Genomic DNA, 26,546 nt, shown 5'->3' on the forward strand with positions numbered 1-26,546 from the left:
CCAGGAGTCAAGGGCGGGGTGGGGAGGGGGCAGCCCCTCCCCTCAGCGGTGGGGGCAGCCGAGCCAGGGGTCAGGCGGGCGGGGGGGGTGCGGGGGGGCAAGAGGGGCGGGGTCAGCCGGGATTGGAAGGGGAGACAGCAGCGTGGGCGGCTGGCCGACCAGCGAGGAGGAAAGAGAGTCGGAGAGGGAGGAAGAAAGAAGGGGAATCAAGGAGAGAAGGAAACAGCGGCGGTGGGGACGGAGACAGAGAAGAGGAAGAGCTCGAGTGTGAGCGAGAGAGAGAGAGAGGGAGAGAACGAGAGGGAGATCTAAGGAAAAGAGACTGAGTCAGAGAAAAAAAGATCTGGAACAGAAACAGAAAGACTGGAAGAGAAAGTGCTGGGGGGGGGGGCGGGGAGCGGGCGGGCAGGGGAGATAATGAGCCAGAGAGAGAAACTGGAAGAGACAGATTAGAAACAGAGACAAGGTGAGGCCAGAGACAGAGACGCTCTAAAAAAAAAAAAAAAAAAAAAAAAAAAGGGAAGAGTGACCAGAAGAGACACAAACCAAAAACTGAATGAGCGAGCAGGTGAGAAGGCAGACAGGTCTGAGAGGCAGCACCCAAGAGACAGCAGCTGGGTGCTCCAGCACCTCGTTACCCCCATCCCTGGGACCCCAGAGCTGGTAAGTTCCCTGGCTGGCCTGGGAGGGACTTCCTGGATGTGCATTCCTGGGGTCCCAGGGCTTGGCAGGGATGGCCTGGGGGTGCGTGTGGGAGGGCTGGAGACAGGTAGCTTGGGGCAGCCGCGAAGAGGCAAGGAATGGGGGCTCCCTAAGCACAGAGGGTCAAATTCCTGGCGAGAGTGCTGGGCGGGGGCAAGAATAAAGGAGCCCCTATTCTCTGTCTTGGGCGCCAGACGGCTGCCCCCCTCCCGGGAGCTGCCAGTGCCGCCCACCTCTCTTGGCATCGCTCTTGGTATGCAGTCCCGGGCCAGGGCCTCCCCCAGCCCCCCAGTCCCCACACAACAGGCGCATTCTCCTCAGCCTCCTCCGACCTGCGAGCCCCTGACCCCGTCTCTGTCCCCAGCCGGGTCAGCTGCAGAGACGCGCACACAGCCCCTTTCTTTCTCTCCGCAAGCCCTCGATGGAGGAGGGCAGACCCCGGAGCAGCCTCAGCCTGGCCAGCGTCTCCACCGTCTCCTCGCTGCGCAGCCTGAGCACCAAGGTCTGAGCTTCTTGGAGGGGCCGGGGAGGTGGGCGGGGCTCTGGGCTGCCGAGTCCTCGGGTTCCCCAGCCCCGGTTCCGCGCCAGCTCGAGGGACCCCTGTTGTTAGGAGCAAGGATCCTCAGCCACACCGAGGAAGGTCCCCCGTTGCCCACTAGCCCCAGCTAGGAATTCAGAGCCGCTCCCAGCTGTCTCCACCCCTCCCGTTCTGCCAATTCAAAGCCAGAGTAACAATCCCACTTTACTCTGGTTGCTAAATTAAGGCTACTCCCCAGCCACGAGGCTCCCCCCCAGAAATTCGGGCGGTGGCTACCCTTGACGGGGACCGAGAACTCCCTGTCCTAACCCCGGGCATCCAATCTACCCAGTTCAGGAACCATCCAGTCTACCCGGTTCTGGATAAGGAAAGGACCTTTCTCAAGAGGGCTGAGATAGTTGCGTCCCAAGTCATGGCCCCAGCCCCAAGTTCAGTGACGACACTCATTTCCTACTCATTTCCTTGTCCTCGGCCATTCTCTTCACTCATTTCCACTTTGCCAAGTTCAGAATCTAGAGATTCAGTCCCAATTCAGTGCCATCCCCAAGGCAGGCTACAGGGGGCTATGGATGCCGGAGATGCCGGTGTGAATGGGAGAGGGGGCTCCTCTCCTATTGGGAGAGAGGGATTTGGAGTCCTCTCTCTTCTGGACATGGTTGCTAAGGGATGTCACTCCCTGGCACTGAGACATCCTTCCATTCAGCTGACCCATCACCAGGGACTCCGCATGGAGGTCTTTCCTGATCATGAGGACCTCCCATTCAGATCCCATGGACTGTACTACTTCTCTGGCTCCGTGAGACGCGTGATCCCCAAATTCCTTCCCCATCCGCCAGTAGTCTCTTCCTTTTCCCCAAACAGCTCCGTCCGCCCATTAAAAGTGTCTGTGAGCTCCGTAACGTGCACATCCAATTCTGACCTCAGAATTCAGTTCCCTCCTCGGCTTGGTTTCTAAGGGCAGCGGAGGGTGAGCCACGGGTTCCCGCATCCCAGTGCGCCTCCTCCCCAAGCCCGTCCGAGGCCCAATTCGTATCTGCCCTCCTTCTCTCCTCAGAAGCCTACCCGGGCCGTGAGCAAGGTGCACGCCTTCGGGAAGAGAGGCAATGCACTCAGAAGGGACCCCAACCTCCCGGTGCACATCCGAGGCTGGCTTCATAAGCAGGTGAGGTGAGCGGGGGGAGGGAAAGGACACCCAGTGATGCTAGAGGCTGTCCCCTGTTTCTCTTCTTCCAAGTCTCCAAATGTGGTTTGTTTTTCTTTTATTTAAAAAATATTTATTTGGGGGCACCTGGGTGGCTTAGTCGGTTAAGCGTCCGACTTTCGCTTAGGTCATGATCTCGCGGTTCGTGGGTTCGAGCCCTGCGTCGGGCTCTGTGCTGACTGCCAGCTCAGAGCCTGGAACCTATTTCAGAGTCTGTGACTCCCTCTCTCTCTGACCCTCCCCTGCTCACGCTGTCTCTCTCTCTCTCTTTCCTAGAAATAAATAAAAATATTTAAAAAAATGTTTTAAAAAAAATTTATTTGTTTTTGCGCAAGAGACTGCAAGTGGGAGAGAGGCGGGGGGGGGGGGGGGGGGGAGGGCAGAGGCTCCAAAGCTAGCTTGTGCAGGCAGCAGCGAGCCCTTGAGATCATGACCTGAGCTGAAATCGGACACTTAACCCAGGCGCCCCACCCCTCGGCTTTTTTCTAACAATCTTCTCCCCTTTTTCTGACATTGTTCCACGCACCCATTCATTCACTCAGCGACCACTTCCTGAATGTTTACAAGGTGCCAAGCCCAGATAAGACAAGCAAGCATCTATAGCATGCTTAAGATGGGGCGAGGCAGGGATGGGTAATACATTAGCATATTTCAGATGGTAGGAATTGCTGTGAAAAAACAACACAGGAGAATGTGCTGAAAAGTGACAGAAGGGGGCGCCTGGGTGGCTCAGTTTGTTAAGCATTTAGCTTAGGCTCAGGTCATGATCTCACAGTTCCTGAGTTCGAACCCTGCATTGGGCTCTCTGGTGTCAGTGCAGAGCCTGCTTTGGATTCTCTGTCGCCTTCTCTCTCTGCCCCTCCCCAGGTCTCTCTCTCTCTCTCTCTCTCTCTCTCTCTCTCTCAAAAGTAAATAAAAACCAGTGTGCCTGGGTGGCTCAGTCGTTTAAACGCCAACTTCATCTTGGGTCATGATCTCGCGATTTGTGAGTTCGAGCCCCACGTTGGGCTCTGTGCTGATGGCTCAGAGCCTGCAGCCTGCTTTGGATTCTGTCTCCCTCTCTCTCTTTTCCTCCCACACTCGCGCTCTGCCTCTCTCTCTCTCAAAAAATAAAATGAACATTTAAAAAATTAAAAATAAATAAGGATGTCAGAGGGATGAGAGCACTGTTTGACTCTTGGTCAGGGAAGGCGTCTCTGAGATGACATTTGAGTTGAAGACTAAGTGACATGAAGGAGCCGATCATGTTAAGATCTGGAGGCAAAGGGAATCCGAAAGCGAAAGGCCTTGCAGCAGGCCAAAGCTTGGTGTTTGGAGCCAGCTGGGGGTTAAAGTCGATGGAATTCAAAGGGGTCCCTGACCAGTAGCATCAGCAGCACCAGGAACTTGTTGGAAATGCATTGTCAGCTCCCACCAACCCTAGATCTACTGACTCAGGAACTGTGGGGATGGGACCCGGGAATCTGTAATGTAACAAGCCTTCCTGGTGATTCGTACGCAGGACAACGTTTGAGATTCCCTGCCAGCCTGTAAAAGAGGGTAGCGAGGGGCGCCTAGGTGGTTCAGTCAATTAAGCATCTGTCTCTTTTATTTACATGTACTTTTTAGGTAATTTTATTTATTTGTTTATTTACGGAGAGTGCATGAGCGGGGGAAGGGCAGAGAGGGAGGGAGAGAGAGAGAATCCCAAGCAGGCTTCGCACTGTCAGTGCAGAGCCCGACGCAGGGCTTGAACTCACGAACCCACGAACTGCGAGATCGTGACCTAAGCCGAAACCAGGAGTCAGACACTTAACGCCCCAAGCGCCCGGCTCTTGATATCAGCTCAAGTCTTGATCTCAGGGTTGGGAGTTCAAGCCCCAAGTTGGGCTTTGCACTGGGTGTGAAGCCTACATTAAAAAAAAAAAAAAAAAAGAGAGAGAGAGAGGGGGTAAGTAATTTGAGGTTTATTCTAGGTGTGACGGTAAGCTCTGTTTTGAGCAGGGGACTCCCCCAATCTGACTTCTAATTTTGAAAGATCATGCTGGCTTCTGTGGGAACAGATTGAAGGGGAGAAGAGGGGCAGGAGATTGGAGATGGGGTAATTCTGGCAGAGGAGCGGGGGAGATGCAGGATTAGGGGCATGGCTCGATGCCACCATCCTGGCCTCTCTGTGCCTGCGACTCCACAATCATCAGACCGAGTCTTGGCATGTGAAATGCCTGCCCGCGTGTCGTATAGTATCCCATTCCAGCCTTCCAGGAACTTCACAATCCCCAGTTGACAGATGAGAGCACACAAGTGTCCCAGCCAGGAAATGACGAGTCTGATGGCATAGTTCGAGAGGGGTGGAGCTAGGAGCCAAACTCAGGTCTGACTGCGTCCAGAGTCCATGGTCGTTCGGCCACTACACTCTGGCTTCCTGCTCTCCATCTCAGTCTATTGCATCAAGCATGTTTCCCTTGCTCTCCTCTCTGTGGGTTCCCGTCCCCAGGTGCCGCTGTCTCCATTCCCGCATTTCCTCTCCCTACTTCCCCTCTGCTCAGGCCGCCCCTCCTGCTCTGTTTCCCCCAGGACAGCTCCGGGCTGCGGCTCTGGAAACGCCGCTGGTTCGTCCTCTCCGGCCATTGCCTCTTCTATTACAAGGGTCGGTGCCCTGGCTGGCGTGGGGTGGACGGGTCCCCCCCCAACACCCTCCCTTTCCTCTAGGCTCATGGCCTCCAGATCCCTGTGTGATCCCTGACCCCAGCCCCTCTTCTGCAGACAGCCGCGAGGAGAGCGTCCTGGGCAGCGTCCTGCTGCCAAGCTACAGCATCAGGCCAGATGGGCCGGGAGCCCTCCGAGGGCGGCGCTTCACCTTCACCGTGAGTGGTCACTAAGGCGCTAGGCAATGGGGGCAGTCATTGGAGCAGCCATCATTGGAGTTAAAAGTCTTGACCTGGGTGCGTGGCGTCCTCCTTTTCAGAGGTCGCCAGCGTCCAGGTCCCAGCTGTCTTTCCCCGCAGGCTGAGCACCCAGGCATGAGGACGTACGTCCTGGCCGCCGACACGCTGGAGGACCTGCGGGGCTGGCTGAGGGCGCTGGGCCGGGCCTCTCGCGCAGAGGGGGACGACTGGTGAGCATAGGCCCTGACCTCCTCCTTGCTTCTGAGTCCATCTAATCGTCCCCAGCCCCGCCCCTTTAGGCGCTGCCTCGTGAACGTCCAATCACTTGTCTTGTAGCTAAGGAGACTCCGCCCTTCGGGTCCCACTTCCGGAGAAATTCGTCTCCTCCAATCAGCAAAGTCCTTTTCCTCTAGACTCCGCCCACCATTTGGTTCACACCCACCCCCTCCAACTGCCACCTCCCCCACACCCATCAATATTCCGGGAGTCCCCGGTTGGCTCCCTCAGAAGTCTCCATCCCTAAGGCTGCCACTTAAACAATGTCAAATATAAAAAGACCTACTCTGCCCCACCCTGCCCCCAGTTTCAAGCTGGAGACCCATAATCTGGGACATTGGGTCCAGACACCCGGATGGACCTTGTACCGCCGCCGCTCCGCTCTAGTCACTTCTACAGTTGGGGGCCTCAGTTTTCCCATCTGCAAAATGGGAACAATGATTTACACTGCACCACCTTCGCTTTATTCTGTGTATGTTCCCGCGTGCTCCTCCGTGAAATGGAAATAAGGGTTGTTATGAGGCACAAAGGACTGATGTCTTTTTCTGTACCCACTTAGTGGGCGACCCAGGTCACCTGCACGTCCCCAGGCTGGAGAGGGCCCCGGCGGCCCCGGTGGCCCCCCGGAGGTGAGCAGCCGGGAAGAGAGGCACGGTTTAGAATCCCCAGAGGTGGCTCGGCTCTCCAGAGGTCGCGCACGACCCGGGCTGCTCACTCCCAGTCCCACAGCCGACCTCCAGTCTGGACTTCCGATCCGGAGGACTCGGAGCCCCGAGTGAGTCGAGGGAGTCTGGGACCGGAAGGTTTTACAGGGCTGAGCATGGGGGGGTAGGGGTGGGGTTTGGGGGCGTGGCCTAAGAGAAGGGTGGGGACTGGGACTGCTTCCAGGTAATAAGGCTTAGAGCTTTCGTCCTTGAGTAGGTAGGAGTTACTGGAGTTCTCACGGAGTAGGACTCATAGGCGGCACGTGCTAAGGAGGAGCCACAAAAGGGGAAAATATTCATGATCTGGTTAACAGGGGGGTTTTACTCTAGAGGGACCGTGAGACACACTGGGAGGAGATGCGCACCGGAGGATGACTGGGTGGGTCGTGGGGTGAGGGGGCTGTAGTTGACCTAGTTCCCCTATTCTCTCCTCCCAACAGCCTATTCACACCCCTCTCTCGCCCTCCGTCCCCACTGAGCCTCCCCCGGCCCCGTTCTGCTCCTGCCCGCAGACCCCCTCCAACCTCCGGCGACATAGCACCTCTTGCCAGACCCCATACTCCTCTGAGTCGCATCGATGTCCGGCCTGCCCTGGATTGGGGGCCCCAGCGCCAGACACTCTCTAGGCCCCCCACTCCCCGGAGAGGACCTTCCTCTGAGGCTGGGGGAGGGAGACCCCCCAGGAGTCCCCAGCACTGGAGTCAGGAGGCCAGAACACAGGTGAGCAGGGAGGTAACGGGGAGGGGGACTACATTTCCCATATGGCTACGGGCTGTCTTGCTGGGCTGGTTGGCCAGCCACGGCCTCCTGGGCATCATGGGGATTGTGGTTCAGCATAATCACAGCTGGGTTCAGATGTGAGGGGGAAAGTGAACTTCATCTCCCATCAGCCCTGAGGGCTGTCTTTTCAGGCTGGTCTCTGGCCGTTACCCCGTAAGTATTATGGGGATTGTAGTTCCAAACACTGTCCTCCCAGACATTGCTTGGAGAAGTAGCGTGGATTGCATCTGTCTTGTGTCTCCACTTTATCTTTCCAAGATGTTCACTTGCTATTTTTCTCTGAGCATCTTGGGATTGTAGCCCAGAATACCCACAGTTGACCAAAAAGGTGAGAAAGAGTAGATTCCAACTGCTTTCGGCCCCGGGCTGTTTTGCCAGGCTCGTCTCCAGTTCTTATCCTACGTGTCCCCACGGTGGCACATCGCTGGAGAACAGGTAGTTGAGAAAGTTGTGGGGCTCAGTGCTGAACCTCAATGAGTCTCCTAAGTCACATCAGTTCTGGACACGTCCACTCTAATATGTGTTATGAAAACATGCCAATTTCTAAACAATTTCAATATTCCTCCCAGGCCTCCTCTGGCTCCACGTATCTCCAGCTACCCCCGAGAGCTCCCGGGACCCGGGCGTCCATGGTATTATTGGTAGGTGACCTGGAGCCCCTTGAATCTGCTAGAACCCCCTTCCGTGCTTTCTTTGCCATGGAGAACGTCATGGAGAAGACTGGGTATTTCAAGGTCCCTTGGCAGACTCTTCTATAAATTTCCTACGACTGGTGCCAACGGGGAGGCAGGCATATAGAATATCTCTCCGCTCATGCATTTCATCTTCCAGGTTTTTATTTGAGTTTAAAATTTTCTTCCGTAGGGACCTTGTGTGCTCTTAGTTAAGGCAATTCCTAAATTCCTGATAGTTTTTATAGCTACTTGAATGGTATCTTTTTCTCTTTTTTTAAATTATGTTTTCTAGTTATGGATGGGATAAAGATATACGATTGGAGTTTGGGACTTCATCTTTCTCCTCGGACTGAATTCTCTCTCTCTCTCTTTTTTTTTTTAAGATTTTTTTTATTTTTTAAAATTTTTTAATGTTTATTTATTACTGAGACAGAGAGAAACAGAGCATGAGTGGGAGGAGGGCAGAGAAAGAGGGAGACACAGAATCCAAAGCAGTCTCCAGGCTCTAAGCTGTCTCTCAGTCCAGAGCCTGATGTGGGGCTCGAACCCACAAACCGTGAGATCATGACCTAAGCCGAAGTCGGACACTTAACTGACTGAGCCATCCAGGCGCCTGTTAAGATTTTTTTAAAGTGATCTCTTCACCCATCGTGGGGCTCAAACTCACAAACCCCAAGATCAAGGGTCATATGCTCCACCAACTGAGCCAGCCAGGCGCTCCCAAATTCCCTTATTCTAATCACTCTTTGATTTTGTTGGTTTCTCTGGGTAATGAGCATTTCATCTGTAAATAATGGTGGTTTCATCTTTCTCCTTCCAAGCTTACACTGTGTTTTGTTTCCTTTTTCTTTTCTTATGGCCTCGGTCAAGATCTCTAATACTGTGTGAAACTGTAACAGTGGTAGTGAGCATCCTTATTTTATTTTCTCTTGTAAAAGAAATGTCTGTGAGGAGCCTGGGGGGGTCAGTCGGTTGAGCGTCCGACTTCGGCTCAGGTCATGATCTCATGGTTCGTGGGTTCGAGCCCCAACTCAGGCTCTGTGCTGACAGCTCAGAGCCTGGAGCCCACTTCGGATTCTGTGTCTCCCTCTCTCTCTGCCACTCCCCTGCTTGCATCGTGTCTCTCTCTCTCTCAAAAATAAATAAACATAAAAAAAAGTTTTTAAATAAAGAAGAAATGTCTACATTTCCTCCCCAAGTTATAACATCGCTACAGCTATTTGGTAACAGAGCCCATTGGATCTCCCTAAAGCCAAGAATCTGGTAGTTGGTTGGCTGCGGTTTGCTGAAGCTTGGAACAAAGCTAATGAGGAGAAGGAGAAGGGTGTCTGTCAGTAGAAACAGGGCTCGATTCAGCTCTGAGTTACAATAAAGTCCTGTCTGTCCGTGTGACCCCTGGCTCTTCTTCTCCTCAGCCGGGGCCCCCCCTAGACTCAACTTTTCACCAAAGCTTGGAGACAGATGTAAGTTCTCCCTGACCCCACCCCTGCCGGATTCTCAAAGGTGGGGAGAGAATGCTGTAGATGCGGGGGGGGGGGGGGCGCCGCAGGGAGGACAGGGGAGGAGCCAGATCTGGCCCATGAATAGCTTCTGTTCTCCTCTGTCCAGACTCTGTTGACCAAGCTGTGTGGACAGGACCGGCTCCTGAGGAGGTTACAGGAGGAGATAGACCAGAGGCAAGAGGAGAAGGTAGGAGGCCCTGAAATAGCGAGGGATACTCAGCCTCCCCACCTGGCTCTCCCTTCCCTGTCCCCAGTGTGCCCCAGGATGGGGGAGGACACCGTTGCTCTCTCCCCGGGGGCTGAATGTGGAGTCAGAAGTCTAACCACCTTCCGTCTCGGTGCAGGAGCAGCTGGAGGCGGCCTTGGAATTGACCCGGCAGCAGCTGAGCCAAACGACCAGGGAGGCGGCGGCTCCAGGGCGGGCCTGGGGCCGCCAGCGCCTCCTGCAGGACCGACTGGTCAGTGTGAGGGCCGCTCTCTGTCACCTGACCCAGGTGAGCCTATGGGAAGGGGCGTGGCCTCCCAGGAGGCCATCAGTGAAGGGGACCTGCCAGCAGAGGCTCATGGGAAGGTGGTTTGTGACAGTTCCCCTCTTCCCATGATTGAAACCAGTCATCCTGACGGTCTTGGAGGGCGAGGGAGCAGCCAGGAAACAGGAGACTTAAGTTAGTGGTTTGAGAAGGTGAATTTGACATGGGCTTCATAGTTTTGAATCTTAGCTCCTGCTGTCTGACCTTAGGAAAGTTACTGAACCCCGCTGGGCCTTAGATTCCCCCTTCCTCTTTTTTAGAGAGAGAGAGAGAGAGAGAGAGAAGGAGTATACAGAGAGAGGGAGAGAGAGAGAATCTTAAACAGGTTCCCCACCCAGCACAGAGCCTGACATGGGGCTCAATCTCACAAACAGGGAGATCATGACCTGAACCGAAATCAAGAGTCACACGCTTAACTGGCTGAGCCACTCAGGCAGCCCCTCAGATGCCTCTTATACAAACTCGAAATGATAAAAATAGTATTTAGTACATATGGTCGTTGTAAAAGTTTCATACATGTGTATATATTTATACATACATATTGTATAATATACATGTATAAATGAGTGACTAATACTTATATGATCTATTGTAATATATATTTTGTATATTTATGTATCATGTGGATATATATCATTTATATATCATATACATGTGGATATTTAAAAGTTAGGGACCTGGTCTATGGTAAGAAATATTTAAATGTTAGCTATAATGATTGTTATCTGTAAAATGGGGACATTAATAATACCTACCTTACAAGAATTAAATGAGAGCTAAGAACAGGGCCTCGTACATGGTAAGTGCCTGATAAATAAATATTAGCTGTGATGATGGTGATGATGATGATGGTGATGATGATTCTCTCCTGGAGGTGCTTAGAGACTCTGGGAGTCTCTCTCTCTGTCTTGACTGTCCCAAGAATTTATCAGATGTGTAGACTCTGCCACCCTAGGGGAGTTCAGAGATAATCAGAGAATTTAGGGAAATCTGTTATTTGTCTATGCTCGCGGGTTCATTGGAACGGCAGGTTCCCTATAGACTCTGGGGAATCCAAGTGGTCTGAGCAAAGGGGCTCTTGGGAATTGTAGTCCATGTATGTCCTCTCCCCCCATCCGGGTACCAGGGACCAGGCCTCCCTTCCTCCTCCTCCCAGGTGGGAAGAATCGGAGTGGGGAAAGATCTGGTGCGTGCGCATACTAACCCCGTGTTTCCCCGTTTTTGGGACCTGAGGAGCGAGAGCGGGTTTGGGACACGTACAACAGCCTGGAACAGGAACTGGGCACCTTGCGAGAGACCCTGGAGTACCTGCTGCACCTTGGCTCCCCCCAGGTATACCCCTGTCCCAGGACCCCAAACTCCACCCTCTACTCCCCGTTGCCATGGAAACCCTTTAGGCATGTAAGCCCCTCCTACTTCATTTCAAACTCCTCCCTGTCCATCCTTTCCTTTTTAACCTTTTGTTGTAGTTAAGACCCTGCCCTTAGATTTAAGACATACCTTCAAGTTTGGAATCATTCTCTCCCCTGGTTCTAAATCTCTCCTCTAATTTTGAAGCCCTGTCCTCCAATTCAGAATTTCACCCCTGAGCCTTGCCATATCCCGTGTCCTGGCTTTTGCTGTTTTATTTATCCCCTGGGATTTATTTCCAGATCTAGTCCCTTGGTTCAAGTTCCATTTCTTCTTCTCTTTTTAATGTTTATTTTTGAGAGAGACAGAGTGTGAGCAAGGGAGGGGCAGAGAGAGAGGGAGACACAGAATCGGAAGCAGGCTCCAGGATCTGAGCTGTCAGCACAGAGCACGATGCAGAGCTTGAACCCACAAATCCTGAGATCATGAGCTGAGCCGAAGTCAGACACTCAACCAACTGACCCCCCCAAGCGCCCTGGTTCAAGTTCTACTTCTGAAGTATAAGCCCCCTTGCTTAGCTTCAGACCCACTTCTTCATTCTTTTTTTTTTTTAAAGATTTTATTTATTTTTATTTTTAATTATTTTTTTAAAGTTTATTTTTATTTTTGAGGGAGAGAATACAAGCGGGGGAGGGGCAGAGAGAAGGGTACAGAGGACGTGAAGCAGGCTCTGTGCTTAAAGCAGCGAGCCCGATGTGGGGCTTGAACTCATGAACCATGAGATCATGACCTGAGCCAAAGTCAGATGCTCAACTGACTGAGCCACCCAGATCGCCCTATTTTTTTTTAAATGTTTATTTATTTATTTTGAGAGAGATATAAAGCACGAGTAGGGGAAAGGCAGAGAGAGGGAGGGAGAGAATCCCAAGCAGGCTCTGAACTGTTAGTGCAGAGCCCCACACGGGACTGGATCTCACAGACCACGAGATCATGACCTGAGCTGAAATCAAGAGTCGGATGCTTAACTGACTGAGCTGCCCTCTGTGGCTTTTTAGGGGCCCCTAAACATTTTATTTTTAAGTAATCTCTACACCCAACATGGGGCTTGAACTCACGTGTTCCTTCAATTGAGCCAGCCAGGCTCACCCCCCACCCTCCTTCTTCATTGTAAGCCTAATAATCAAGTTTCTAGACCATATATCTTTAGTTTAAAATGTTTACTTCTTGTCTTAAATGCATATTCACAGCTTTACGCGCTGCTGTCTGCATGTTAAACCCTTCCCCCTTCTTCCTGAAATCCACTCTCACTGCTAATCCCCCTCCACATTGGTGTTAAAAATCACTGGGCACCAGTAGTATATGCAAAGAACCAAATTAGGTTTATTGTAGGAATTCAAGGTTAATTTAACACTTGAAAATTACTCCATGTATTTCACCACATTTTTGTAAAAAGGAGACAAGCCACATGATCATCTCAAAAAATGCAGGAAAAACATTTGACTATGTTTAACATCCATTGATGATAGAAACTCTCAGCAAAATAGGAATCAAAGGGAACTTCCTTAATCTGATTATGCATCTATAATAAACCTCCAGCAAACATAGGTGGCAGTGAAATATTAACTCTCCCCCTGATATGTGGAATAAGACAAGGGTGTCTACTATTACCAGTTCTAGTGAAGATTGTACCAATGGTCCTACACAGTAAAATTCTACGAAATAAAGGTACAAGGACCAGAGAAAAAAAGTAAATCTATTTTTATTTATAGATGACATGCCTGTAGATATGTAGAAAATCCAAAATAGTCTCGGATAAGCTATTAGAACAAACAAATTTATCAAAGTCACTGAATGCAAGGATAATATGCATAAATCAGCTGTCTTCCTGTATGTTAGTACCAAACGACTAGAGAATGTTTATAAACAGTAGTGTTTGTAATCGACATAAATTAAATATCCAGGATGAAATCTAATGAAAGATAGGCAAGACATCTATTCTGAAAGCCACAAAACATCGAGAGAAATTAAAGAAGACCTATATAAATGAAGAGGTATACCATGTTCGTGGATAGGAAAGATACCATAATATAAAGATACAGCCTCCCCACATTGATTTCCCCAGTGGAGATTTACAATCCCAGTACAAATCTGGGAGGTTTCTGTGTAGAGATTGACAAACTGACTCTAAATTGTATCTGTAAGGGCAAAAGACGAAGAGTAGCCAAGGCAACCTCTAAGAACAAAGCTGTAGGACTAAGACAAGAGAATGTCCAGTCTGACTGGAAAGACAGTGGACTGTCTTTCCTCCCCACAGGACAGAGCATCAGCTCAACAACAACTATGGATGGTAGAAGACACGCTGGCAGGGCTGGGGGGCCCCCAGAAGCCACCCCACAATGCTGAACCTGACTCCCCATCCCCCGCACTGCAAGTTGAGGAGTCCTCAGAGAGGGAGGTGAGACTCACAAGCCTTTCCCCATCCCCAGCTTCCTGTCCCATCTGCCCTGGCCCATCTCATCACCCACTCACCTTTTTCTCTCTTCCTTTCTTTCTCTCAGCTAACCAACCCCAGGCAAGTATCCAGGCTCTGGAAGCCTTTGTTTCTTTGTTATATTGTGACCACTGTCCAGTGGTGTGCTGGGGCCAGCTCCCCACACCTCCCGAGAGCCAACTGTGTGCACCTCAACTCCAATTCCATATTCAGTGCTGGCATCATGGTGCTTGAAATTGACCATGGTGGGAGTATTTGCACCACAGAAATCAGCAAAATGTTACAAACCAAGGGTGGTTTTCTCCCAGGGACACATTTATTATGAACCATGATCAAGAGTCAGACACTCAACCGACTGAGCCACCCAGGCACCCCGAACTCTATCTCTGTGATACCAGCCGGTGACTTCATTCTCTGAACCTTAGTTTCCCCATACTTTTTTTTTTTAATGTTTATTTTTGAGAGAGAGTGTGTGAGCCGGGGAAGGGCAGAGAGAGAGAGGGAGACAGAGGATCTGAAGCAGGTTCTGTGCTAACAGCAGAGGTCCCTACATGGGGCTCAAACTCATGAACCAGGAGATCGTGACCTGAACCCAAGTCAGACCCTTAACCTGCTGAGCCGCCCAGGCACCCCTCCCTATAGGTTAAATAGGGACAATAATTGCCACCTTACAGGTTTATGGAGTGGATTCAATAAGATAATGCAACTAAAGTGCTTATCAGAGCTCCAGATGTATAGTCGTTATAAGACCTTGCGCTTAAAATGCCTTGCTGTGTGCCAGGCACTGTTCCAAGTGCCTTCTGTGTATGGGTTCGAGCTCCAGAGATGAATTCAAAGCTGAAATATGGCCCAGAGAGGTAAAGTAACTTCCATAAGGTTGCACAGCTCATAGATGGCAGAGCTGAGATTTGAAATTAGAACATCTGGCCCCTGGTTTTCCCTCTTAACTCCTCCTCCTGTGTCTTGATGGCTGAGTGCCTGGAAAGGTAACCATGACAACGATAAGCATTACTGTCCTTTCCTGACCGCTCCAGAGCCTGCCTGAGTCCTTGGAGCTGAGCTCATCCAGGTCCCCTGAGGCTGACTGGGGGCGGCCCCCCGGGGGCGACAGAGACCTCCCCAGCCCCCGCTCAGGTGAGTGTCCTGGCCCCGGGTGGGACTCGCTTGGCGTTTCCTGTCTTCACCAGGTCCCGTTCCATCCTCCCAGGTCTCGGATCTCCAGGGGCCGCCCGCGCCTCCAGCCCTGAGAGCCGCCGCCCTGCTTCCCCACAGCCAGGAACCAAGGTAGGCAGTCCGGCCGGCCTCCTCAGGTCCATCTTGTAACCCTTTATAACCTGACCATCCCTAACTCTGGGGAAATAGCTGCGAGAAAGGAGTTCTAGGGCCCCACCCCAGAGCAGAGAGAGAGATTTGTTGAGGGTTGGGGTTGAATTCTGGCTCTGCTTCTTTTTCTTCTTCTTTTTTTAAAACATGTTTTTTAGTTATTTCTGAGAGAGAGAGAAAGAGAGAGACAGCGTGAGCAGGAGAGGGTCAGAGAGAGAGGGAGACACAGAACCTGAAACAGCCTCCAGGCTCTGAGCCAGCTGTCAGCCCAGAGCCCGATAGGGGCTCAAACCCACGAACCGTGAGATCATGACCTGAGCCGAGGTCAGATGCTTTACCGACTGAGCCACCCAAGCGCCCCTGTCTCTGCTGCTTCTAAGCTGTGTGACTTTGGGTCAGTTATTAAACCTCTCTGCCTCTATGTTCTCATCTGCAAAATGGAGCTCATAGAAGTGCCTACCGCCTAGAGCCGATGTGAGAATTCAAACTAGGTGAATGGCCATCTAGTGCCTAGATGTAGTATTTCATTCATTCATTCATTCATTCAACAAATATTTATTAAATATCCCCTTGGCTGTCCAATAAGGTAGCCAGTAGCCATATGTGATTATTTAAATTTAAATGATTTCAAATGTGGAGCACCTGGGTAGCTCAGTCTGTTAAGCATCTGACTCTTGATTTTGGCTCAGGTCATGATCTCACGTGGTTCGTGAGTTCGAGCCCCACATCAGGCTTTGCATTGACTGCACAGAGCCTGCTTGGGATTCTCTCTCTCCCTCTTTCTCTGCCCCTCCTCCTCTTCCTCTCTCAAAAATAAATACATAAACACTTAAAAAAAAATAAAAAAGAAATAAATGAATTAAAACGAGGGGTGCTGGCTAGCTCAGTCAGTGAAGCCTGTGACTCTTGATCTCGGGGTTGTGAGGTCGAGCCCCATGGTGGGTGTAGAGATTGCTTAAAAATAAAATCTTTAAAAACATGAATTAAAATGAAGTAAAAAAAAATTCACTCACTCTCACTGCATTTCAAGTTCTTGGGAGCCACACTTGGCCAGAGGCTACCCGGTTGGACAGAGCAGATACAGAACACCGGGACCATCACAGAAAGTTCTTTTGCACAGAGCTGTTCAGGCACTGAGGGCACAAACGTGAACAGAACGAGGAAAAAAATATCCTTCCCGTGAGTCTGACATCCTAGTGAGAAGAGGCAGATAATAATCAATTTACTGTACAGTATTTTATACCTTATAAGTGCTTAAAGAGGTAAAGGTAAAAAGTCCGTGTGGCTGGAGCCTAGTAAGCGAGCGAGCGAGCGACGGGAGAGGGGGGAGAGGACAGGAGCGATGGTGATGTGTGCATTGCGCATGCGTCGTCCTGTGGCTGTAGGTGAGCCCTGAGCCCTGGAGGGTTCCGAGCTGCCCAAAGCGAGAGCGGGCGCCCCCTGACGGCCGTGCGGGGAACAAGCCGTAGGGCGAGCGCAGGGGGCCCGACCCAGTGAGGGTGGCGGTAATTTCCCCTGGGTTAGAAGGAGTGGAGATGTTGAGAGGCAGGTAGATTCTAGTTACACCGATCTGCAAACTTTATCCAGAACTCTTCCGACCGGATGTAATTCATAATGCAAATTCCAGGCTGGTAATATGATACATGTATAAAACCTCCGGCGACATCACCCTTAATCAGACACATTACATTTCTCTAGCAAAATGTATGAATATTCATACTTAAACGGGATTTAGTTTATAAATAACGTCTGAATTGAAATGTCAAGTGTTTAAAAATACAGCAGTGAACAACTGAATGATCAACTCAGTGGAATAAAAATTGATTATAAACACCAGGCACTTTTTGGGGCGCCTGGGTGGCTCAGTCGACTTCGGCTTAAGTCATGATCTCACGGTTCATGGGCTCGAGCCCGGCATCAAGCTCTGTGCTGACAGCTCAGAGCCTGGAGCCTGCTTCACATTCTGTCTCCCTCTCTCTATGACCCTCCCCTGCTCACGCTATCTCTCTCTCTCTCCCCCTCAGAAATAAATAAAACATTAAAATTCTTTTTTAAAAAAGAATAAATACCAGGCACTTTTTCTTTCTGAGGAGAAGGTTTAGTACAATATCATGTCACACATCCAGGCACAAATGAGGCCAAGTACCAGGGTGTTCGCAAGCAGTAAAGGCTCGTGACGTCTGCTGGCTCACGACATCTTGGGCTCTGACGACAGGGGTCATGGGTCAAGCCATCAACATCATCATCAAGGTACAGATGGGCCTCTGAGGCAGGGCCAGGAGTGGGGCTTCCTGGGATGAGGCAAGTGACCTTGGTAGAGTGCCTTGCTATGTCCTCTATTTCTTAACAAAGGGTCTTGACTGGGCAGTCTCGTGGGTTTTTGTTTCTTTGTTGTTTTTATTTTTTCATTCTATTTTATTATTTTATTATTTTTTAACATTTGCTTATTATTGAATTTTAATGTTTATTTAGTTTTGAGACAGAGACAGAATACGAGCGAGGGAAGGGCAGAGAGAGAGGGAGACACAGATTCTGAAGCAGGCTCCAGGTTCTAAGCCATCACTGCTGAGGCCCACTCGGGGCTCAAACCCACAAACTAGGAGATCATGACCTGAGCCAAAGTCCATTGCTTAACTGACTGAGCCACCCAAGCGTCCCAAACATTTATTTATTTTTGAGAGACAGAGACAGAGCATGAGCGGGGGAGGGGCAAAGAGAGGGAGACACAGAATGCCAAGCAGGCTCCAGGCTCTGAGCTGTCAGCACAGAGTCCAACTTGGGCCTCGAACCCATGAACCCAAGATCATTATCTGAGCTGAAGTCAGGTACTTAACTGACTGAGCCACCCAGACACCCCAATTCTCTCCTTTTTAAATGTTTGTTTATTTTTGAGAGAGAGAGTGAGTGTGCCCATGAGCAGGGGAGGGGCAGAGGGAGAGGGAGGCAGAGGATCCCAAGTGGGCTCTGCGCTGACAGCAGAGACCCTGACGCGGGGCTCGAACTCCCAAACCTTGAGATCACGACCTGAGCTGAAGCTGGACGCTTAACCAACCGAGCTACCCAGGCACCTCTGGGAAGTTTCCTTTTAATTGAGCAAATCGGTTGGAATCTCTTGGTCATTAATAAATATACACTGTTGAAGGCCTGCAGTGAGCTGTGTAGGGGCTGAGGGCAGGCCTCCCCAAGATGCGCCACCTTTTTTAAAAAAAATTTTTAACATTTATTCAATTTTGAGAGACAGAGACAGAGCATGAGTGGGGGAGAGGCAGAGAGAGAGAAGGAGCACAGAATCTGAAGCAGGCTCAGAGCTGTCAGGACAGAGCCAGTCGTGGGGCTCAAACTCACGAACTGTGAGATCCTGACCTGAGCTGAACTCAGTCGCCCAACCGGCCAAGCCACCTGGGCGCCCCAAGATGGGCCACTTGGCATGAAGATTATTCTGAGCTGAAGGCAATCGAGACCCTGGGGGCCCAAGAGAAATGCTGGTCCCTCCCTTAACTACACAGAAGAATCTAAATCGGAGCTCTTTCCCAGAAGAAGGCTTATTGGCTGCGATAAATTTTATCTGAGTGACTCATCTGAACAGCAGGACAACCATCTAATTACCCAACACCTACTCTTCTCATCGCCCTGTGATGTGCATCCCATCCCTCTAAAGTCCCCAGGCCCCTACCTGCTTCACCTCGGTCCAGAATGACATCCACACCTCATTTTGCCTGACAGCCTTTGGAATTTGCACGTCCGTATGGGCTCCCCGTGTATACGCCGTTACATTTGGATTTTTCCGCTCAATATATCTGGTGTCAGTTTGATTCTTGATCCAGCTAGAAGGACCCTCGAAGGGCTTAGGGATTCTTGCTGCCTGACAACTGATTATACTCGTTTCATCTTTTCTCCTGTGGGGCGTTATTCCCCTGTGGCCCAATGTCCGAAGTCATTGAGATAATCCCCTTGAATCTCTGAACTGCATAGTAATGAATGTCCCCCCTGCCAGGGCCCAGCGGGGGGCTCCTGGGTGCACCTGATCTCTGTGGGCAGGAACAGCAAGGTCTGGCATCATCTCACCAGACACCAGATGTGGTTGCTCGAGGGCTTTGGGACAAGGAGGTCCTTTCTTTTTCTTTCTTTTTTTTTTTTTTTAATTATTTTTTTAATGTTTTGTTTATTTCTAGGAGAGAGAGAGAGAGACAGCGTGAGCAGGGGAGGGTCAGAGAGAGAGGGAGTCACAGACTCTGAAACAGGCTCCAGGCTCTGAGCTGGCAGTCAGCACAGAGCCCGACGCGGGGCTCGAACCCACGAACCACGAGATCATGACCTAAGCGAAAGTCAGACGCTTAACCGACTAAGCCACCCAGGTGCCCCGGAGGTCCTTTATTTTTCATCTACGGGGTCATTTTATTTTATTATTATTATTTTTTTAGTTTTACTTATTTATTTTTTTTAGTCCTCTCCACCCCCAACATGGGCCTCGAACTCACCATCTCGAGATCAGAGGCGCCCCGTCTTCGGACTGAATTCACCACCCAGGGCGCCCCTGGAGGGCCATTTTAAACATCCTCTGAGCCCTAAGTCCGTGCTGGCATTTTTCTTCTGAGCTCTTAGAAGTCACAGATACTTCTTTTTTTTCTTTTCTTTTCTTTTTAAGTTTATGTTGAGAGAGGGAGCAGAGGCGCCAGCGTGGGAGGGGCAGAGAGAGGGAGAGAGAGAGAGAGAGTCCCAAGCAGGCTCTGCACCCAGCACAGAGCCCAACACGGGGCTCCATCTCATTACCTGTGAGATCATGATCTGAGCCAAAATTGTCAGTCGCTCAAGTGACTGAGTTTTGAGAGAGAGAGAGAATGAGTCAGGGAGGGACAGAGGGAGAGACAGAGGATCCGAAGCAGGCTCTATGCTGACAGCAGAGTTCCATATGGGGCTGGAACTCACCAGCCGTGAGATTGTGGCCTCGAGCCTAAGTTGGAGGCTTAACCGACCCAGCCCCCTAGGTGCCCCTTTGGGAAGCCTTTTAAGGGCTAGGGAAGGGGCGCCTGGGTGGCTCAGTCAGTTAAGCGTCCATCTTCAGCTCAGGTCATCATCTCACGGTTCATGGGTTCAAGCCCCGCATCGGGCTCTGTGCTGACCGCTCAGAGCCTGGAGCCTGCTTCAGATTCTGTGTCTCCCTCTCTCTCTGACCCTCCCCTGCTCTCACTCTCTCTCTCTCTCTCTCTCTGTCTCTCAGAGATGTTTAAAGTTTAATAAAACATTAAAAAAAAAAAGAAAGAAAGAAAGAAAGAAAAAGGCTAGGGAAGTCCGCGCTCCAGACTGGGTCACTTGGTAGAGCACGTGACTCTTGATCTTGGGATTGTGAGTTCGAGGCCCCACGTTGGGTGTACAGATTACTTCAAAATAAATTGTTTTAAAGGGTAGGTTAGCTGAGTTGGGATGAATGAACAAAAGGTTCGTCCAGGCAGAAAATGGTGCCCCAAACAAAGGGTACAGGCTCTGTACGCAAAAGCATGGAGGTGATGTGGAAAGAGAAAAGCTTTGGAGACAAAGCTGCATTTAGTACTTGTTTAAGCAAGACAGACCTATTCTTGGACGACACAGTGCCCCCAAGTGAAGCAGAGAGCTGGTGTCAGACAGCGGGGACTTCAGAAATGAGGTGGACTTCCGGAAGTGAGTTGTTTAGGAATTGAACCCTGAGCCGCCAGAAATGTGTGTCTGTAGCTGATTGGCCATCACCGATTGGCCGCGTTTCCGAAGCTTGGTTGGTTGAGGGGCCATCACTCCATCAAACATTTAAAAGCCTTTCCGGTGCTTATTTAACCATCGTGGGTTCCAAACAGTGAGTCATTCCATAGGAGGAGAGGAACTGCGCGATTCTCAGTGGTGCGCGTACAGGGCGTAGAGCCTGGTGGCGCTCCCTGGAACACTGCTGATCTTTGGGGGAGGTGCTCCTCCCTCACCCCAAACACGTGGTTCTGGGGGCTGTGGCCGCCAAGAGCCCAGGGGTGCTGTCCGTCGTGAGTTCTAACGATTGCAGAGGCGCTCAAGGAAAAGGACAGGATCCAGGATCAGTGGGTGGTAGTAGTGCCCACGAGCTGTATTGAGCTGTATTTGGCCCACCCTGGGGCAGTATGGCCTGTGGGAGAAGTGCCTCACAGGATGGGACACTCCAGAGGTCACTGCCTGGAGGCCACAGGCCCAGAAGCCCCCGATGGATGGCGTGTTGGGGTCAGAGACCTCCTGAGGGCAGCAGCCGCCTGGGGTCTTTCCTAGCTACGAGTTTTTATCTTATCTGTGGCTAGCAGCTGTTGGCTTTGGGCACTGTCCCCTGGAGTACTCAAAGCAGGCAGGCTGTGTGTAAGTGGCTAAAATTACCTGCCTATTTGGGCTATGTTCTTCTGTTTGTTTGTTTTTTTTTTTTTTTAATTTTATTTATTTCTAGGAGAGAGAGAGAGAGAGAGACAGCGTGAGCCGGGGAGGGTCAAAGAGAGAGGGAGATACAGACTCTGAAATAGGCTCTAGGCTCCGAGCTGGCAGTCAGCACAGAGCCCGACGCGGGGCTCAAACCCACGAACCGCGACATCATGACCTAAGCGAAAGTCGGACGCTTAACCGACTAAGCCACCCAGGCGCCCCGAGTTTTTTAATGTCTATTTATTTTGAGAGAGAGCACCTGAGCAGGGGAGGGAGGGAGGTAGAGAGAGAGAGAGAGAGAGAGAGAGAGAGAATCCCAAGCAGGCTCCATGCTGGGAGCACAGCGCCCAATGCAGGGCTCAAACCCATAAACTGTGAGATCATGACCTGAGCTACCCAGGTGCCCCTTCTCCCTAGAATTTTCTAGCCAGAGGCTGCTGCTGAGAGTTTTCTTCCCTCTGATTTTGTTTGTTGGCTTATGTGTTTGTTTGCTTAAGCCATACATTCATGGTCTTCGAGTCCAAAATCAGGGCGTTGTCACCAGGGCCCGAAGGCACCAAGGAAGGGTCTTTTCCAGGCACCTCCCAGTCCCTTGACGGGTGGCAGGAGAACACCAGCCATCACGTGGCATGCTCCGTGTGCGTGTCCGTGTCCCCACGGCCCCCTTTCCTGAAGGGGAGCACGTGTGTGTAGCTGGAGAGCCCTGTCGGCCTGTTTCCTGCCCAGAGCAGCCGAGCAGTCTGACAGCCTTCCTGCATCTGGGCCCCTCTCTGTCCCCTCTGGTTCAAGCTGGCAGCGTCCCCGCTGAGATGGTTTCCTGGATCCACACGTCACATGCCTAATCTCTTAGCAAAACGGGTGTTGTCTGGCCACACCCTTGGGGTTCTCTCCAGACTTCTGGTTTCTTTTTAGTGCACTTCCCCCCAACCTCTTTGATTTATCTCTGTCCTCTTGCGTTTTAAGTTCTTCAGGCTAGAAGTCCATGATCAAGGTGTGAGCAGGGTCTTGCGCCCTCTGAAGCTGCCAGGATCTGCTGGAGGCCCCCATCCTAGCTTCTGGTGGTTCCTTGCGGGGGATGACGTGTTATCACGTGGGATTCTCTCAGTGCGGGTGGTGTCTGGTTTGGGCCAGAGAGAGCTCACCAAGTCCTTTCAAAGGCCAACCCAAATCGATCCTCTTTTTTTTTTTTTTTTTAATAATTTTTAAAAATGTTTTTTATTTATTTTTGAGAGTCAGAGAGAGACAGCGCGAGCAGGGGAGGGTCAGAGAGAGAGAGAGATACAGAATCCAAAGACAGTCTCCAGGCTCTGAGCTAGCTGTCAGCACAGAGCCCGACGCGGGGCTCGAACCCACGAACCAGGAGATCATGACCTGAGCTGAAGTTGGACACTTAACCGACTGAGCCACCCAGGCGCCCCACCAAATTGACCCTCTTGACGATTTAGTTAATGCATCTCCTTCTTGGAGCGCCTGGGTGGTTCACTCGGTTGAGCATCTGACTCTTGGTTTCAGCTCCAATCGTGATCTCATGGTTCATGGGATCGAGCCCCGTGCTGGGCTCTGCACTGACAGCACGGAACCTGCTTGGGATTCTTCTCCTCTCTGGCCCTTCCCCCACTTGTTCACTCTCTCTCTCAAAATAAACATTAAAAAAAAATTGTTTAAATACATCTCATTCTTCCTTCTGTTGTGTCTAAGCTGACTCAAGAGTTGTTTCTCAGGGCACCTGGGGGGCTCAGTCGGTTAAGCGTCTGACCTCAGCTCAGGTCATAAACATGAGGTTCGTGAGTTCGAGCCCTGCGTCAGGCTCTGTGCTGATGTCTCAGAGCCCTAGAGCCTGCTTCGGGTTCTGTGTCTCCCTCTCTCTCTATTCCTCCCCTACGTGTACTCTGCTTCTCTGTCAAAAATAAAGACTAATAATAATAATAACAATAATAATAATAGTTGTTTCTCATCATAAACAACCCAGAATCTGGACTACTAGAGCCAAAAAGCTGGGTACGGGGGCGCCTAGGTGGCTTAGTCAGTTAAGCATCTGACTTCAGCTCAGGTCATGATCTCATAGTTCATGAGTTCAAGCCCCACATCAGGCTCTGTGCTGACTACTCCAAGCCTGGAGCCTGCTTCGCATTCTGTGTCTCTCTCTCTGCCTCTCCCCCGCTCACACTCTGTCTCTCTCTCAAAAATAAGTAAACATAGGGACGCCTAGGTGGCTTAGTCGGTTAAGCGTCTGACTTTCGCTTAGGTCATGATCTCGCGGTTTGTAGGTTCGAGCCCCGCATCGGGCTCTGTGCTGACTGCCAGCTCAAAGCCTGGAGCCTATTTCGGAGTCTGTGTCTCCCTCTCTCTCTGACCCTCCCCTGCTCACGCTGTCTCTCTCTCTCTCTCTCCTAGAAATAAATAAAAATAAAATAAGTAAACATATAAATAAAACAATGTTAAAATATTAAAAAAAAAAAAAAAAAGCTGGATATGTCCAGGAAGTGTGGGTGCTTGGCGGGCTGGGGGTTTGGATTCAAACAGGGCAGCTGATGGAATTGAAGCCAGAGAGGTGGGTTGGCCCTTAAACATCCTGAGGGTGCTCGGCGCCACCGGAGGACCGAGTCAGCTCTGGGTGCAGGAAGACTGCTCTGCATCTGGCAGTGAACTTCATGGTAGAGGGTGAGACTGGAGGCCAAGAGGCTCAGGGAAGAGATTTAGGGGAGCAGCAAGGCTGGGCCTCAGGTGTTCCTCGTCTCCCCAGGGGCCCCTCGCCCGGCCTCGGATGAGTGCCCAGGAGCAGATGGAGAGAATGCGCAGAAACCAGGAGTTTGGACGGCCTCTCCCTCGCCCTGCTTCCCCCCGGCGCCTCACCCTGGGGAGGACACTGTCCCCGGCCAGACGCCAGCCTGACACAGAACAAAGAGTGAGGGGAACGGAGGGTGCGAGGTGGGGTGGTAATGGATCCTCTGCTTCTAGTTTGAGCCTCGATTTCCTTCTCTGTAAAATGGGGATTTCCACTACCTCTTTACCCAGAACTGGGTTTCCAGACTCACCCCTGATCTGTGTGCCGATGCGATGGCTCCCCTAACGGGGTGGGGATGAGGGGAGGCAGAGACAGCTTCTCTTCATCAGTGTCATTCTTCCTTCAGAATGGGGGTCACAGGTCTGGAGCATGGGTCCAGCTTTTCTGTTTTAGTTACTCTGCGTGATCCAAGGGAGAAATAAAGTGAGCGAGTAAGGAAATGATTGTATTCATACTGTTGACAAGGGGAGAGCATTCCCAAGCGAGTGGAAGATCACAGAGTCTCAGCATGATGTGTGAGACTTTCCTAGGAGGAATTAGACAAGTCCTAGGCGGGTGATTTTACTGCTGGGATTGTGCTTGTAATCAGAAGGCGTCTCAGCTGAACACCAGAGGTTTATCTCTGTGTCTAGTTAGTTTTAGAGGGGACGAACTAATTAGCCTCAGCTAATCCGTTACGAGGCATAAACTGTGAATTTGGAGGGCCTGTTTCTGGCCTTGTCTTTTTAACCCTTGCTGTTAGTGCCTCAGGAGGCAATTTCATTCCCTCTCTGAGCCCCTTCATTTCATACTCAAAATCCGACCGTGGGGACTTCCAGGTGAGGAACTGTAATGCCGCAATTCCTTTACAGCCTTTCCAGGGACACTCAGGGGCCCCCAAATGGCTCAGAAGCTCTGGATCCTGGAGCAGGTGAGGAACTGGGAAGGGAAGTAGCAGAAATGCAGCTTGCCCAAGGCTGTTGTCTCTTGAGTACTAAGGTACAGACTGCAGGGGCTTTGAGAGATGCTTGGGCTCCCGGGGCATCAGAAAGGCCAGGATCCACAGTGAGAACTGGAGTTTCCCAGACGGCAGAACTGGATCGAGACGAAACTCTGCTTCTGCGTTAGGAAAGCAAGTGAAACTTAGGGGGGAATAGTCTACAAATCCCATAATGCAAGCCCTGTTTGAAGCCCTTTAGAGACACGTGCTAGGGACTACAACTCCCAGAAGGACCCGCGTGGCGCTGTGGTTAGATGCCCCCCCGCAAATCTCTTTGTTTCCAGTCCAAGGACCATCGCCCCTTATTTGCCAACAGCCGAAGGTCACCGGGAGAGAGTCCTCAGCCTCTCTCAAGCTCTGGCCACTGAGGCGTCGCAATGGCACAGAATGATGACAGGTGAGGAGGGGCTGGGGGTCTTGGACTCTTGGGTCTTGGGGAAGAGGCAGCCAGAGCCTGGAATCTTTGGTCCAGGTGGGGAGGGGTCTGAGGCTGCTGGGAATCCTTTGTCTTTGTCTTTTTTTTTTTTTCAATGTTTGTTTATTTTTGAGAAAGAGAGAGAGACAAAGTGTGAAGGGGCAGAGAGAGAGGGAGACACAGAATCCAAAGTAGGGCTCCAGGCTCCGAGCTGTCAGCACAGAGCCCGATGCGGGGCTGGAAACCACGCAACTGTGAGATCATGAGCTGAGCCGAAATCGGCCGCTTAATCTACTGGGCCACCCAGCCGCCCCAAGGGAATCCTTGGTCTTGATGAAGAAAGTTGAGGGCTCAGAAGTTCCAGATCCCAGGAAGGAGGGGACAGGGTTTCAGGACTCCTGGGTCTGGGGGAGGAGGTGGATGGGGCCAGACCTGTGGGTCTGAGGGAGGAAGGGGTGGGGACTGGACTCCAGGGTCTGAAAGGAAAGGCCTAGGGGTCCGGACTCCTGTGTCCCAAAGTTTGCCATTCTCATCCCCCACTCGTGCTATCCAGGTGGAAATTTGGACTCCCGAGGAGACCCTCTTCCCCCGGCGCCACCGCCTCCGTCAGAACCCACTCCCCAGGTGACCTCGCCCCCGAGATCTCCAGTGGCTAATTCCAGTAATTCCAGCTCTGCAGGGTGCTCCCACCGAGGTGGTGGGCGTGGCGCAGGCCCCGCCTCTTGGGAGCCCACGTGGGAATCCGGGACCGCCCCTCCCGCCCTGACCCTAGAGGAGGGGGCGTGGCCTCTGCGGGTCACCCTGCTGCAGTCCAGCTTCTGACCTAGGCGCCGCAGCCAATCGGAGCGTGAGGGCGTGGCCTGGAGGCACCTCCTGGAAATCTGGAGCCACTCAGGGCGCCGTGGGGGCGTGGTCTGGCCCCCGTGGAGGCCCAGGGAGGAGTTTATATGGCCGAAGTTTGATTTTTCCCAATACTTGTCCAAATTCGGATTAAAACGTTGAACTTCTAGTCAATAGCTCTCTCTCTCTGTCT

The 26,546-nt window shown here is 51.4% G+C and overlaps 1 protein-coding gene across 4 annotated transcripts; it reads left to right on the forward strand.

Moving 5' to 3' along the window:
• The first annotated feature begins 422 nt into the window (after positions 1-422).
• On the forward strand, positions 423-26,522 carry PLEKHA4 (pleckstrin homology domain containing A4). Of its 4 annotated transcripts, none has more exons than XM_039249501.1 (20): positions 423-663; positions 1,118-1,204; positions 2,295-2,402; positions 4,995-5,067; positions 5,184-5,284; positions 5,426-5,535; positions 6,141-6,356; positions 6,726-7,005; positions 7,635-7,706; positions 9,155-9,202; positions 9,348-9,428; positions 9,586-9,735; positions 11,005-11,103; positions 13,436-13,576; positions 14,647-14,746; positions 14,820-14,896; positions 24,078-24,239; positions 24,971-25,029; positions 25,415-25,495; positions 26,067-26,152. In XM_039249501.1, exons 2-19 carry the CDS (start codon positions 1,124-1,126, stop codon positions 25,464-25,466), a joined length of 2,010 nt encoding a protein of 669 aa, XP_039105432.1. In that variant the 5' UTR covers positions 423-663; positions 1,118-1,123; the 3' UTR covers positions 25,467-25,495; positions 26,067-26,152. The 4 variants fall into 4 exon arrangements, with proteins under 4 accessions (XP_039105432.1, XP_039105424.1, XP_039105421.1 ...); XM_039249490.1 differs by having other exon boundaries at positions 428-663; positions 1,067-1,204; positions 25,383-25,495; positions 26,067-26,522; XM_039249485.1 differs by having other exon boundaries at positions 428-663; positions 25,383-25,495; positions 26,067-26,522.
• Positions 26,523-26,546: the final 24 nt, after the last annotated feature.

Source organism: Hyaena hyaena, unplaced genomic scaffold (assembly GCF_003009895.1).
Source record: "Hyaena hyaena isolate Hyena2069 unplaced genomic scaffold, ASM300989v1 scaffold_9, whole genome shotgun sequence".
Classification (NCBI taxonomy): Eukaryota; Metazoa; Chordata; class Mammalia; order Carnivora; family Hyaenidae; genus Hyaena; species Hyaena hyaena.